This window comes from Typopeltis vanoorti, chromosome 3 (assembly GCF_054136105.1).
Source record: "Typopeltis vanoorti isolate ZY-2024b chromosome 3, IOZ_Tvanoo_1.0, whole genome shotgun sequence".
NCBI classification, from domain to species: Eukaryota; Metazoa; Arthropoda; class Arachnida; order Uropygi; family Thelyphonidae; genus Typopeltis; species Typopeltis vanoorti.
The window spans coordinates 102796993-102813651 of record NC_143551.1 but is presented as its reverse complement, the minus strand read 5'-3'; the positions used below and the strand labels follow the sequence as shown (position 1 = coordinate 102813651).

At 34.9% G+C, this 16659-nt stretch overlaps 1 protein-coding gene across 1 annotated transcript in view; it reads left to right on the top strand.

Annotated features, from left to right (window-relative positions):
* LOC150108433 (dnaJ homolog subfamily C member 2) overlaps positions 1-16659 on the top strand; it is a 337407-nt gene that overhangs the window by 23462 nt on the left and 297286 nt on the right. The window contains exon 3 of the mRNA XM_090415844.1: positions 6198-6273. Within this exon, the coding sequence (XP_090271970.1) occupies positions 6198-6273 (76 nt within the window). The remainder of the gene's footprint in view (positions 1-6197; positions 6274-16659) is intronic.

Sequence of the window (16659 nt, the reverse complement as noted above, 5' to 3'; positions counted from 1 at the left end):
TTTATCTGTACTTCTCAGTTTTTTAGAATCTTCAGTTTTTATTATTGTTTCCTCTTCCTAAAAAGATACCTGATGAAGGCCGTAAAAAGCCGAAACTAGTTGTGTTTTTTATCATTAAAGCTTTTAATTAATTCCCGGTTTTTTAGTCATTAAATATCTTTCTAAATGTATCAAAGTAACCAAGTCAATGCTCATGAATACATATATATGTATTAAAATTATTAACTGACTTAAACACCGAGAAAAAATATAAGTGATTTAATAAGATTTCACTACTAGTTTCATTGGAAATGCCGACTTTGTCAGGTGAATACACTACCTGGGAGTAAACAAAATCTTAAAAATATATTGTACTTTAGACAAACACAGAGTTTCGAACAAGTAGTAGTTGTGTTTGAAATTGAGTCCAAGCATTAGTTCTGGTATGAAGCACTTTGCATGTGAATGATATCACAAGTATGCCAAAACTGGATTACAGCGCTATGTAAATCGGGTAGTCTGTAACTGAGATTGCTGTTTAGATGGGTAGGGTCGAGAGCTATTTCTTTGGATTCCAAGATACGTCTTTCTAATTCATCGGAGCATTTATGGATGTTTGAAGTTAAGTTCCAGTCTATTTGATATTGTTGTCCTTCAACATTGGTATTGTAGAAAATAAAACATGGCTGGATAGGCCACTAGCATGGGTTCTGTTATAAGAAATGTCACGTTGGTATTCTTCTAGGCAGAGAGAGAGATGGACTTTCCTGTCTGGCCATAATAAGGTTTGCCGCAACTGCAAATGATTTTTTATACTCCTGGAACTGAAGAAGGTTGTGTTTTTACTTTAGGTTGACTGAGGCAAGATCGGAGTTTTGGAAAGGTTGAGAAATATGTTTTAACATTAAATTTCTTCAAGATTTTTGCCAGTTTAGGAGAAAGAGAACTTATATATACAGTAAGGAGATGTAGGCTATGGGGGTTTGAGTTATCTTCATTACTATGTTAATTACGTACACTAAGACGATTATAGATATACATACTTTTAGGAGAGTAACCATTACTTAAGAATGTCCTTTTTAGGTAACTAAGTTCTTGTTGAAGTTCCTCTTCTGACAAGGATCTCTCCTGATGAGCTAGTGTGGAAATAATTCCTAATTTTTGAGGGGGGAGGGTAGTGGTGAGACAAAGCATGTAGGTATCTATCGGTGTGAAAGATAGATACCTACATGCTTTTGAAAGATAGAAATCTTGAGATCATCAGTTGTTCTAGTAAGTTTTATATCTAGAAAAGCCAAAGCACCATTAACTTCTGGATCGGTCTCGTGAAGTTTATATTTTGATGAAAATTGTTTAAATGATCCATAAAGGTTTGTAAGTTTTCTGGACTGTGTTCCCAAATTAGGAAAATGTCGTTCATGTAAATCAGCCAGATTTTGGGTTTCAGTGTCGCTGAGGAAATGGCTTTTTCCTAAAAATCTTCCAGAAAAAAAATGTTGGCTAGCACCGGAGACAACGGACTACCCATTGTCAAACTGCTGTTCTGTTTGTAGATCTTGTCTTCAAATAAGAAGTAGCCTGAAACCACACAATGAACAAGTAAGGCGAAAATCTTTTTAGATAACTTGTTTTTTAAAAGACTAAGGAGTTCCTGGGTTGGAAAGTTGGTGAATGGCGAGACAATGTTGAAGCTGACCATTCTGTCTGCTTCATTAAGTTGAATCTTCTTGATCTTCGAGACAAAATTAGCTAGTTCTTGATATATGAAAATGATTTTCCTGTGAGATGTTTCAAGGAGGAAGCGAAATATTTCGAGAGATTGTATGTAGGGGAGTCAATGCCTTCAACTATTAGTCTGAGAGGAGTGTTTTCTTTTTGGATCTTCAGGAGGCTATAAAAATGGGGAATAAGTGGATGAAGAGAGCGTGGCGATAGGCAGATATTCGTAGGTAATTCTGAGATTGTTTTGAGATTATTTGTCTGGTTATGTAGTTCTCTCGTGGGATCTCTTTGAAGTTCAGAGTAAGTATTACAGTTTAATAATTCACAGATCTTGAGGCAATAATCGGTTCTATTCAGGATGACAGTGGCATTCTCTTTGTCAGCTGGCAAAATAATGATATCTTTATTATTCTGCAGATGATGAATAGCTTTTCTCTCCGAACGGGAGACGTCAGTGGGAGGTCTACTGTTGTTGATTGCAAATATAGCTTCTATCCTAAGTAGGTTTGCATCTTGTGTTGGTAGATTAGAGGCAGCTTTTTCTATTTTTGTAAGAAAAAGTTTTCTTTAGAATAGATTTAGGTGAAGGGACGAAATTAAGCCCCTTGGAGAGTACATTTATTTCTGCCATTGTTAGAATATGTGAAGATTTATTAATGACAACATTAAGAGTGTGTGAAGCAATATTAAAGGATAAATGGTCTTGCGTAAGTTTGAGGGAATCTAATTTCCTAATCAGTTATATTTATTGATGTTTTGGGTTCTGGCTGCAAAAACTAAACTAATAGATTTAGTCTCATTCCAAGATATATTGTCTAACGAAGACTAGGCTGTTTTCTAACATACCGTTTTTCGAGAACAAAGAAGCAAACTATGTTTGGTATCTATAATCCTTTCTGCTAAAAGTTCTAGTTTGGCCTTGCGGTAAATAATGTGCGCTCATTTTGTATGGGTGGACTCTTTAAATTGTAAGAACTTAAGGATGATTGAATGGAAGTTACATTTTTTTAAGAACACAAGTCTGTTTATGAAATGTGCAATATTTTTAAGGGTCTTCCGATACTCTTTTATTCCATGGGTGTGCATCCCATACCTAGCACACCCTGAATATATGCCACTGATATATATAATATAGCCACTAGGAGGCAGTTTGCTGGCAGGTTTGTGCAAGAATGCTATGGTTTCAGATATTTTTTTTTTTTGGCTAATTAATTGTGAATTTTATGTGTTTATGCATAAAACTTGCTGTAGAAGTTAAGTGATCGATTCTGGTTTTAGTTGAGAGTTTATTTTTCACTTGGTTAGACTATAATGAGTTTAGTTTAATCCTTATAGGCTGTACAACCTTATAGGTTGTACACCCTTTGGCAACTCCTATAGGTTGGGATGACCTCTCATTGCTTCTCTCTTGGTGTCTCCACTACTGGGCCTGGCTCCCACTGACGAGACCTCAATAAAGGTTAAAACCAGTATGGGTTAGTGGCCCTTGCCTTAATGCATAGCATTACATATATCCATAAGGAGATGTGCTTTGCATTATGGGAGATACTGAGATAGGAGTGATGAGAGCTTTTCTCCACCTTTGCTGTGAGTTGCCTGCTGTCGTACTACCTTACCCCAGTCCTGAAGACACTTTCAGGCTCCAACTTTGTTTGCTCACACTTGGATAAAGGATTAAACTAAATCTGATTTTAGTCTTTTCATGAAATGCGAGTTTTGGTATATGTATCAGATTATGTTGATAAATTATTTTTAACACAGGTGATGGGAGAGTGTGTGTGTGTGTGTGTGTGTGTGTGTGTGTGTGTGTGTGTGTGTGTGTGTGTGTGTGTGTGTGTGTGCGTGTGTGCAAAGTGAGATTTGAATGCGGAGTTAATGGGTGGCTATTTATCAGTGACCAAAGTTGATAGTAGTGAGAATGTAATGATAAGAATGAGTGCTCATCTGATAGCAAAGAGATTCTGTGGAAGAGCAGTAAATATGTAAGAAAGTTACGAAAATTGAGTGATGTGGTAAAAGGAGCAGTTGATGGTGCTATAAATGACCTAAGTGATATGAATGTTGTGGAAGTTGAGAATAGTGAATTTAATACAAATGTGACAGAGTGTAGTCATTTGAAAGACTGAAAACTAGAAGAACACATGAATAATGGTAAAGAAGTGAACATGAAAGATATGAATACAAGTGAGAATATTAGAAAAGAATTGATAAGATTTTGAAATGAATTGAAGTTTGTGCAGCATGAGATAGGATATTTAGAGAAGAGATTGTTGATTGGAGGTGTAAGGAAGGTACCATTGTCCGATGAGTCAAAAATAAATGATTGTATTGGAATCGTGGAAAGTAGTGTACTGCTGTATGGGGACTGTATAGTGAAAGATATGAAAATGCAACGTGTCAAAAGTATGTTAGAGAGTAGTGATGATAGAAAGAATAACTGGGACTGTGGAGAGGAGATGAAATGTAGAAGAGTTGACCGTGCTGGTTAGAACAAATGATTTGCAAGGAAGTGTGAATGAGATAGCACAGCATTAGCTGTTGTTGCTAGAGACAGTGAAGTGGAAGAGTAAGAGAGGGAGAATTGTTGAGAGAGTGTTGCCAAGGTATGATAGTAGCAAATTAAGGAGAAGAGCAATGATTATAAATGACATGATAGCTAGAATGTGCAGGGAGGGAGGGAGGGGGGGGGAGAGAGAGAGAGAGAGAGAGAGAGAGAGCTTGAATTTGTGAATGTATGGGATAAATTTCAAGGTTGGAGAGAGCTGTTTGGTGTAGACAGTCTGCATTTGAGTGACAGTGGTGGTGTGAAACCAGGCAGATTGTTGATGAGAGGAGGAGTGTGTGTGTGATAGCTAGTGAGAGAAAGGAAAACTTCATGCTGCAACTGTGAGTATTTAAGATACCAGAATTGGGTGTGAGATAATGGACAAAGTAAGAAAAGATAAAGGTGTTGGTGAGACGTGGTTAACAGAGAATGACTGATTCACAGGAATAGAATGTGATAGTTATAGGAATTTTTGAAAAGACAGAAAAGATAAAAGAGGCGCTGGAAACTGTACAAAAGTCATGTGAGTAAGGAAGTGAAAAGGAGATTTTTTGTTTGGTGGGTGGTTAATGAGTGGAATGCATTGCCAGAGTGGGTGCTCCAACATTTAATGTATTCAAGTCAAGGTATGATAGTTATTGAAGTCTTTGAGTGTTCAACCTCTTGTGATGAGTCTTCAGACTCTATGGAGGCTTGGGAATAATAATAATATACGAGGCATGTCCAAAAAAGACTGAACTTTTTAAATAGCATGCTACCCGGCACAGAGCGCGCGCTGCGGCTACTGAGTGCACATAGCAGAAGGTTTGACAACAAACTGCCATTTGTCCCATTCTGCTATGAGCATTAGTTGTCGAGTTTCATCTGCTTAAGTGAGCACATGCAAAGCTGTTCATCAGAATAGTGACACAGTGATAATGAAAGAGCTTGAAGAACATTGTGTGTGTGAAATTTCACTGCAAACTTGATAAAAATTGAGACTTGGGTTTATGGCTATGATGTTGAAACCAAGATGCAATTGTCACGGTAAGTGGGGAAAGGGTCTCTTCGGCCAAAAAAGCACAGATGAGTCGGGCAAAGATCAAAGTGATGTTGGTTGTGTTTTTTGATTGGAAATGCATTGTCCATTATGAGTTTGTACCATGTGGTCAGATGGTAAACAAAGAGTTGTACCAGGAAGTTTTAGCATGTTGGGATGCTGTGTGCAGGTAAACCTGAATTGTAGGTAAACCAGACTTGGATGTTGCACTATGACAATGCACCAGCTCACACGCCACTCCTCATCTGCAGTTATATGGCAAAACATCAGACATTGTTTTGCCCCATCCACTCTATTCTCCGGACTTAGCCCCAGCAGACTTTTTCCTGTTTCTCAAACTTAAAACCACTTTGAAAGGATGTCGTTTCCAAACCATAGAGGAGATTCAGGAAAATGCGATAAGAGAACTGTGCACCATCACAGAAAGTGCATTCCAGGAAGCATTTCAACAATGTAAAAAATGTTGGGAATGGTGTATTGCCAGTAGGGGGGACAGTGCTTAAAATGTTGTAAAATGAGAAATAGTCTTTAAAGCAAAGGTTCGGTCTCTTTTTGAACACGCCTTGTCATTCTTTGTTAAATAAACATATGGATTTTCTGATTACATTTCCAGAACAAATGACTCACTTATAGTTGTGCACTGTTTATTATTTTGATTACTTTCACTGTTCATTTTAATGAACTGCTTTAAGTAGCAGATAATTTCTGCTTTTTCACAAATGAATTTTATAAACATCCAATAGAAATTCAGACATCTTATGATTACCACCCACAAAAGCATGTAAACCTATAGTACATTAGAACCATTTGTGGGCTATGTTGTGTGCAACTGTTATCAGAATCAGGACTTGTTAAAGTTAATAATATATATTATGAAAAAAAAAATTATGCATTTATTTTTATTTTGTAAAGAATCAAGATCATTATGCAGTACTTGGACTGAAACACAAGCGTTTTGAGGCCACTGAAGAAGAAATCAAAAGAGCATGTAAGTGTTTAAAATATATGCTGAAGGAAATTGGTAACTGTCTTTAATAATGCATTTATTAAGAGATAACTTTGCATTATTCATTCTGATTAAGTAACATAGATACAGTTGAAAATATTTAATTAAAATGGATTAATTACAAATATTTTGATTCTGTGTAGCTCAGTGGATGTGACGTTTGCACACCATGGTGCTTGACTGCGCGAAGGAAGATCTATTATGTTAATATGTGTTCTTAGAGAATATGGAAGAAAACAAAATTATGTGTAAGAGTACCTAAACAAAATCTTTGAAAGATTTTGGATATAATATGGTAGATATAAATCATGAAGGTTGTAAAATGTTTTAGAGGCTAAAAGGTTTAGAGATGTAATAAAGAGTATGATAAGAGAATCAAAGATCATAAAGGCAAAATAAGGATATATAGATTCTTGGAATAATTACTCTAAACATTATTAAATGAAGTAAACTGAAAAAAGAACAGTGTTAGAACTTATCCAGGAAGAAGAACTTATCCATGACGATACATATGAATGCATATGTCCTATGGTATAGAATGTGCTTTGCATTATGGGATACTAAGGCAAGTGATGTGAAGTTGTTAGCCTCTATATACGAGTTGCCCAGTCGTGAAGTTACTTCATGCACAAACGTCGTTTGCTTACACCTAAATAAATGATTAAACCAACAATATAATTTCTTGGCATCTTTACTTTATACTATAACCAAGTGGAAAAACTTTCAACCTATGTTATAAAAGTTTTACTGAGGATCAAATTATAGTTTTCATTATATGTATATATTTAAAAAGGGAAATAAAAACAGTGTGAGAGTTTTAGAGGAATTTGTTTAATAATTGTTCCAAGAATGATTTATGTGAGCATACTTGAAAAATTGGCTAAGAGACAAAGTTCAAAAGAAAATTGAACAAGCTATGGTTAGACCAAATGGAAATTGCCAGGACGAAATATTCACTTTACAACAAATAGTCAAGATATCATGGGAATTTTATTTATGAGGATCTTTGTTTGAGCCTTGTTGATCTTGAAGAAGCATATAATATTCTGAGGAGGAAGGGGGAGAACTATTCAGAATACTGAATCTCTGTGCTGCTCAATAAATAGAACATTATGCTGAACAGTACAGCTTATAGTTAGTTGCAGATTGGCAGTTAAAGGATTATTCTTATTATCAGGGCTCTGACAAATATGCTCACCAGTGGTGAGTAGATTTTGCCAGCTGGCAAGTAGCTGCAGATTGGACAAAGTAAAAAAAATTTTTAATTAATAAAAATAACTTTCTGAACAAAATATTTTTAACTATAAGAATGAACACATGCAGCACTACTCATTACTTCATGGAACTCCTACTGATTTATTGGGATGTAGGAACATGTATCATTTAAAAAAATAGGAAAGGGGAGATCTTTGTCAGATACATTTTTTTATGTGGCAAGTAAGGTTTTGTATAATTCATTGAACTCTGCTTGCTATTGTATCGGAATCTCTACAGAGCCTAAAGGCTTATCATGGGGGGGGGGAGGCCCTGGCTCTGCACAATATCTATTGTTCATCACTTTGAACACATTCACTGACAGAGCACTCACACAGTAGCAACCATTCCATTCGTTTACTACTCTCCAAGCAAAAAAAAAAAAATCTAGTCTTGATAATTTGTTAACCATAAACTATACTCAATTTCTGGTGATGATCAGTTTTGTCAGGTACTGAAAAATTTCCTTTGCATCAATTCTATAAAACCATTTTAGTAACTTATGTTTGTCACATCTCCTCTTTTCTACTTATTAATGAACTTCTGCAACTGACACTTTCATGCTTTCCTCCTAGGGAGCATTCCACACACCACTCTATCTTGGTCACTTGCCTCTTGATGCACTCCACACTTTCCTCATCTCAAGAAACTCCAGTGACTAGACCTGTGCACAATAATCCAGATGTGTCATAACCAAACCTTATATCTGATTGTTAGTGTGTTCTTTAATAATCAAATAATCCTTTGAGTTACTTTGGCCACATTGTCATTATGATCTCTATCAATCAATTTCCTGGCTTACACTGTGTTAGTGTGGTATACAGCTTGTAATCTTGTATAAGAAAAATACACACACATTAAATACAGTTAAGAATTAAAAACTCCCCAATGAAAATAGCACATTTTGTACTGAATATTTTTTCTTTCCTGATTGTTATGCCACAAGTGCCTTTAAAGATTAGCTTGTAATCTTCTCATCCCAAAATACATAACTTTATACTTCTTTCTTTTAAGGTTACATGGTGGTCAGCATTCATTATGGATACAAAAATACAAATGTTTGAGTGATTACTTTAAAGTTAAGAAAATAACACTAGACGTTTAAACCAAGGAAACGTGCATATGAATACGGCAAGAGCTACATGACACTACACAAAAATATGCTAAATCTGATGTCTTTGTTAATCATTTATTACTAGCCTAACCTCTGAAAAACAAAATAAAATAAACGACTCATTAAATAAATTTTTTTTTTACACTTAATAAATATAATATACAGAGGATAAAAATAAATAAATAAAATGGAATAAGATAAAATTAATTTTTATGGTGGTACTACATCCAGTGCATCTCTACAGTCCCTCTTATCTTAAGGTTTTCTTGTGTTGAGGTTTTTGTCATCATGTTTTGAATGCTATATAGGTCTCAGGTGGGTCCTACAGATTCTTGGAATTACCAATCCATCATTCTTGTTGAGATTAGGATGATGATGATGACCATCTTGCAAGTTTCTTGTGAGATGGTCATCATCTTGAATTTTCTTTCAAATCAGGTTTTGGTGCAGTGTAAGGACTTGGTGCATTTCTAGTTAATTCTGTGATAGATTTGGTCTGACAGACTTGTTTCACCATAGCGAAGGAATTTAATGTGTCATTTGTGTTCATCTATTCTTATTGGAATTGTGCACCCTGTTTCCTCTATGTAGGTTGCAGGTGCACTTGATTTTGTAAACATCTAGGTGGATAAGGTGAGGAAGGAGATCTCTAGATGAGCTAAGTATTTTTTTTAATTTTGCTGGAGGTTTGAAAATGGCCTTAATATTATATTTATTTAGTGTTTTATCAATTTTTTGTGATATTCTCCTAAATATATTATCAACATATCTGAGCCAGACTTTGGGCTTTAGACTTGCTGAATCTGAAGCTGTTGCTTGAAGTCTTCCATGTATAAGTTAGCTATGGGGAGGAAGGGAGGGGGGGTGGAGTGGTGAGCCCATCTTCTTTTTGCAGGTAGAAATTATTTTGCCACATGAACCCAGAGCAAAGTATTTTGGCAAAGAACTGTGATATCAGGTAGAAATTTTTTCTGTCATTAATTGGGATATCATTAAAAGGGCATTTACATCAAAGCTAATAAAAATCTTCATTGTTGTGTGTGATGTTTTTAATTTTTTTTATGAAGTGTTGTCTATTTTGTATGTAGGAGGGGGAAATGACCTATCAACTCTTGAGTGTTGCCACTAGTTTCTTGGCTAAGTGATAATTGGGCTGTTGATTCCTTCAAGTATTGGTCATAGTGGTGTGGTGCATTTGTTTTGTGTATTTTTGGCAGGCTATAAATTAAAATTAAAAAAAAAAATTTTTTTTCAAAATATGCTGTCCACTGAAAAGAATGACGATAGCATTGCTTTTGTCTGTCTTGGTAATAATGATGTCTTTGTTGCTTCTTAGAGAGATTTAATGGCTAATTTTTATAATTTAGTATATAAGATGTTTCTATCTGTATTTTATCCACTATGTTGGTGTGGTAGTGGGGGGAGGATTTACACCTTGTTTAGTATGGTAGATAGTCTAATTTGTTGACTGACTTTGGTGCTAATAACATAGTTTAAACTTCTTTCTTTCTTTTTTTTTTTTTTAGAAGTGAGAGTTCTCCATCATTAAGGTTGTGGCTGAATATGTTAATTTGGCCTTGGTCCATTTTGGTGGCTGGTTGCTCCTCACTTTTGCTTGTTTGTGATTGACTGCTCCTCTGGATATGGCATCTGGATTGTCAGTTGCTTTCTTGTTGTTTCAGTCTTTGGAGCTTCTCTATTATTATTTTTTCTTTTTACATAAAATGTGCTTTACAGAGTTGTCTGTAATCCTCTCTAGAATATGTAAATCAATATCTAGCTATGTAAATCACAATATACCAAATATTGTGATTTACATAGCTAGATAGCTTGAATTTTAGTTGCAAAACATTGTTTTGGATAATTGCCAGATTTCTGTAGCCTCATGGATTTGTTGTCAACTTTGCTTGTCCAGTATGGGCATAAATACAGAGCACTATGGCTGAAGTAAACTTCCTTTTAAGCTTAATACAGTTTATTATTAAGTTGCTGTCTCTACATTGTTTTAAAAATGCTAGCTGATAATAATCAACACAAAAACATGTCTTTTTATCTTCCTGTGGCTGTGCTGCTTTTGGGTCAAATCTCCATGGATCATGACAGTTCCTTCTTTTAAGGTTATACAGTGGTCAACATTCATTGTGTAGAATTTATGGACACAAAAACATGTGTTGGGACAATTACTTAAAATTAAGAAAATAACATTGGACAGAACATGACATGCTACATGACACTACACAAAAGTATACTAAATCTAACTCCTTGGCTAGTTTATACTAGTCTGACCTCTGGTGAGGAAAAACAAATAATTCTTTTTAATAAAATAAATTAATAATTAAAATAAATAAATAAATAATTAAAATAAAAGGATTTTTTTATATAATAAATATAATAATACAGAAAATAAAAATAAATAAATAAAATGGAATAAGATAAAATAATAATAAAAAAAATTATAGTGGAACTACATCCAGTGCATCTCTACCTCCCTGTTATCTTAAGGTTTTCTTGTATTGGAGTTCTGAAAAATACTTTAACATGCAGAGACGAACAAGTTGTTGTTCCTCTGTATCGAGCCTTGATAAGACCCCATCTGGACTTCTGTGCCCAGCTATGGGCACCAGGGTTTCTTCGTGATGGGGAGGAAGTGGAGAGGGTCCAGAGACGAGTGACCAAGATGATAGCAGGTCTGTGGAATGAACCTTATGAGAATAGATTGAAGATTTGTGGGTTGCAGAAATTGGACGATAGGCAAAGGAGGGGTGATATGATTGAGACATTCAAATTACTGAAGGGTTTTTATAAGATTGATCCAGAAGATATTTTTGAAAATATGACTGGTGGTGGGAGGACTAGGGGCTATGCATGGAAGCTGGGCAAGAGCGTGGTTGACAAGGGTGTTAGAGCTAGGTTCTTTACTTGGAGAGTGGTAAATGAGTGGAATAAGCTTCCAGAGTCTGTTGTGGGTGCTACGACCGTGAATGAGTTCAAGGCAAGGTATGATAGATACTGTGTGAATGTTGAATAGTTGTTCTTGACATGATGTTAGGGCCTCCCTCAATGAGTCTGTCGACTCCTTGGAGTTTCCCGGAACAATAATAATAATAATAATAATATTTCTTTAATTTTATTACATTTTACAAGCTCACTAAATGAAAGAACACACAAAAAAAAAACCAACCGACTTGATAGCAATTACATAACACACACTGATAAATATCCTCCTCTCAGCTCCAATACATGACATCAATAGCTGAATCCTACTATGACCTTATTGGCTCATTGCCAAAACAAGATGACACCTAATTGGCTCTCTAAACACTCATGCTCATTGGCTACATTCAAATGAAGGAACGGTTAAAAAGAAATCAACTTGCTTAGGTTGATACTTCATATCACCCTAAGCAAATTGTGCTTTTTTTTTCTGATTATTTGGCTATAACTTTTCATAGAATACAGATAATTGAACAAACTTTGTTGCATTACATTCTTGATTAAATTATCTTTCCATTGATATATAATTTTATGGTATTACACCAAACAAAAGTGGTGTTATGAGCCATCAGACCTCAAAAATACAGTTTTTCCAAAAGGATTCCACAATTTTGGCCATTAGCGTATTTAATAAATAAATATTATATATTGCCAAGACAGTAAACAATGTTGGAAATTATCTTCTCTCTTTTCTGCACTTTTACCAGAAAAATGAATAATATTTTGATCATTTCTTGGATAAGTACAAGTGGCACATTTTTGCTTTTTTCATGTTTTTTAAATATCTGCTTCATATCCATGAACATTATTCTGTTATTAAGAATAAATAATGCATATAGAAACATGTATTGATTGACCAAAAGAAAGATAGATAGAAAGAAAAAATAAAAAGATGTGACTGAACTGTATTTTTGTTTGGAATGTGAAATCTGAGCTTATTAAAATTAATACAGAATGCTTAAAACATCAAATGAATATGCATACAAAGGAAACAGAGTTGCAGAAATTATCTTACATTTAGTTGATAATTACCAGATAAAGTACCAGAAAAGCCAATGTTTGCATTATTATTATTAGAGTCGTATCTTCATCGGGGTCAGAAGACCCATCCTTTATACATTATCTATCATATCTCTCCTTCAACTCATTTACTGTCAGGGCACTTACAACTAATTCTAGCAATCCATTCCATAAGCCAGCAAAGGTTGGTCGATTGGTAGAGCCTCTGCTACTAATGGCTCTGCAAAAAGTTAAGCAAGTTTGAGCACAGTTAGTAGTTGGAGGGGATAATCGTTCGATGCTGTTGGCACACTCTCCCTCGATGAGCCTTTGGACTCCTTGGAGGTGTCACATAATAATAATAATATAAACTCTCCAGGCAAAAAATATAGTCTGCACACTCTTACTTGATCACACTCTAACACAACTTCCAGGGGTAACTCTATTCGTCATGTATTCAAAATTGTTTGTGTCAATCTTATAGAATACTTTTAATAACTTATAACTTTCTATCATGTCTCTTCTTTTCTTCCTATCAACTGAACTTTGCAACCAACACATCTTCAGTCTATCCTCATAGGGAGCATTCTGTAGATTTGTCACCAGATTGGTGACATTGATGAACTCATCTCTGGATTCTCTCTGTCACTAGGAAACCCAGATGACCAAATCTGTGCACATTTGTCAAGATGCTACTGAATCACAGTCTTATAAAGAGGCATAACTTTATAACCTGTCTGCTTTTCAACATCCAAGTGATTCTTTGCTATTTTACCAACTTTTGCAGTATGCCCTCTGAACTTTAACACTGCTCACCATTATCTCTATGTCCTAGCCTACTGAATTTCAGGAAATTGATGAGGCTAGGGACTTTTCTGATACACATTAAGCAACTTTTTCAACCTGAAGTACATAACCTTACATTTTGCAACGTTAAATTGACAATCATTATTTTTGTCCACAATGCCGATTTATTCAAATCATCTTGCAGGATACGTACACCACCTTTATCAGTTGTCACTCTCCCCAGTTTTGCATCATTAGCAAACTACTGAATATCTCCCCAAAGTTTAGTTGATAGGTGGAAAAGGGGGTTCTACAAGATTATCACAAAATAAATTAATAACTTAAAGTTTCTATAAGAAACTTATAAGTTATTAATTTATAATCAATACATGACAAATAGAGAACTAGAGTCCCTGAACTTGTGTAAGAGTGTGGTTAATAAGGGGGTGCTGACCAGATTTTTTTGCTTGGAGAGTGATGAGTGAGTGAAATGGATTGCCATTAGTTGTGCATGCCCTGACAGTAAATGAGTTTAAGTAGTGATATTTGATGTAGTGATATCTGATAGATATTTGTGTGTATAAAGATTGTGTGTGTGTGGGGGGGGGGTCTCCTGCAATGAGTCTTCAGACTCCATGGAGATACTCCTCTAATAATAAATAATAAATCTTTAAATAAATCTTAAAAAGTAATAATAAATCTTTTCTATATCATTAATATACAAATTAAAGAGTATTAGCCTTAGTACAGGGCCCTGAGGCACATAACTAGTTGCCCTCATTCTCCTAGATCCCACTTCACTACTCTTTGGTGTATGTCAGCCACCTCTATCCATTTTACCAACTTCATATCCATTCCCATTTGCTGCAACTTTTGTAATAGTTTTCCATGTGGTATTCTGCCGAATGCCTTTACAAAGTTCAGCAATATCATGGTGTAGCCATTTCCCTTATTTCTGCTCTCACTGTATTATAAAATGTAAATGACTAAGGCCAGGCCTATCTTTTACAAAGCCATTCTTGCCCACCTTAGAGTATCATATTCCTGTCCATGCACTGCTGGATTTTACCTTTAACAGCTTTTCCAATAATTTCAAGTTATTCTAAGATGTTAATTGGTCTGTAATTGTCTATTGTCCCATAGACACCTTTATGTAATGCAACTATCTTATCCTTTTTCTACTTCTACCTTTCTACCTTCCCAGAGTTGAAATGTAGATCAAACAGCTTCACAGCTGGGCCATGCATGGAAGCTGGGCTAGAGCGTGGTTGACAAGGGTGTTAGAGCTAGGTTCTTTACTTGGAGAGTGGTAAATGAGTGGAATAAGCTTCCAGAGTCTGTTGTGGGTGCTACGACTGTGAATGAGTTCAAGGCAAGGTATGATAGATACTGTGTGAATGTTGAATAGTTGTTCTTGACATGATGTTAGGGTCTCCCTCGATGAGTCTGTCGACTCCTTGGAGTTTCCCGGAACAATAATAATAATAATAATAAGAGGCACTGCCAATTCTCTTGTATGCTTGCATAGATCACGAGCTGACATGCCATCCAGCCCCACTGCTGCATATTGAAAATTATCTATGTGATGAGCACTTTCTGTTTATCTACCTCAATTTTGACATGCATCTCTGACAGATGTCAAACTCTTCTTTATTTCTGATACATGTGGGCTTATGTACATGCATTTCAACATCCCCTTGGACCCAAAGTTCCCCTTGTGTAATGACATTATTAATCCATTCATATTCGAAACCTGTGAAACTGATTCTACACTCATTTGAATCCATACTGGACTGCTCCACAAATCCAAATGGTCAGTCTATCAGGCATAGTCCTTTTATCCATCAAATTTACTCCGTACATCTATCAACTGCATACCATTCCTCTTGTATAATGTTCTCATTGAATCATTCATAATCATGGCCCTTCTCAATTCAGTCCTGTCATACTGAGGTAGCAGAACACCAAATCCTGAAATTACTTCAGGAGCAAACTTTGTTTGATTACTCACTGAATTCACTGAACTCACCAAATAAAAAAATATTTATTTTTGCAAATTGAATGCAATTAATATATGTAAAATGCAATTAATATAATGCAAAAAATATATATATGAAAAGAAGAATAAGTGTTTATTCCAACCAAAATGTGTGAAGACAGTCTGCATTATAAAAAAAAAAAAGTTCTGATTGCAGAAATAAACATTATTAGTCATTGATTTATGTCAATTAAAAAAAAATAATAATAAAACTGATTGATAATATTACTGTATATTTCAGCCATATTTGCACCCACCAAAGAAAAAGTGAGAAGAAATATTTAAAAAAAGAAAAGAAATTACGATAATTGATATAAATTGGTTATCATCTGCATTACCAGTCAACATGAAGAGAATAAACATTTTAAAAAGTTTAAAAAAATGACAGCAGGGGAAAAAAAGTTTTTTTTTCCTCTTTTCTTTGTATTAGGTACAAATACGACCATGATAAAATATACAGTATTTTCACCAGTGATTTGTAAAATTGACTGACATAATGAATTAACGCAATGGTTAACAAATATAACGATAACCCATTTGTGCGCTGTGTGGTAAAATTTTCTATTTCATAATGGCCAATTTGATTTGCCATTTCAAGAAGATAGAAGTACTTCTTTGCCTCTTCGTTTCCTTTGAGAGTTGTGTGTATTTAATATTTATATATTTATTTTAAGAAACAAAAATATGGTTCTGGCATCTTTTATTTTTTTTTATGTCAGTTTCATTTTTCTTTATGCATTATAACTTAATAGTTTATTTATTTTTAATGACATTCATAATAGAACCAAGAACACTAGTATTGTGATAAGGAAATGCACATATGCAGCTATGGTGCCATTTTAGTGCGCATTTGAGCAGCATGGGAAAGCATCATTCTAGGGGCATCTAGTATTCAGAAAAAAAAATTCAAGCTGTTTTAGATAACACACAGTTCGTTGTATTTCCTTTCATTTTTCTTTTTTTTTTTTTTTTTTTTCTGTATCATACACACAAATTAAATGGCAGTGATGCATGCACAGAGTCCTCTGACAGTGCAATAGTCACCTGCCTTTTGGATTCTGCTTCTCCATATGCTAATCTTTGGTTTCTGTCCATTATCCACTCTTGTATCCATATCAGCAGTTTCACATCCATCTCCCATTTTCTTAGTTTATGTAATAAACTTCCAATTCATATCTCTGTT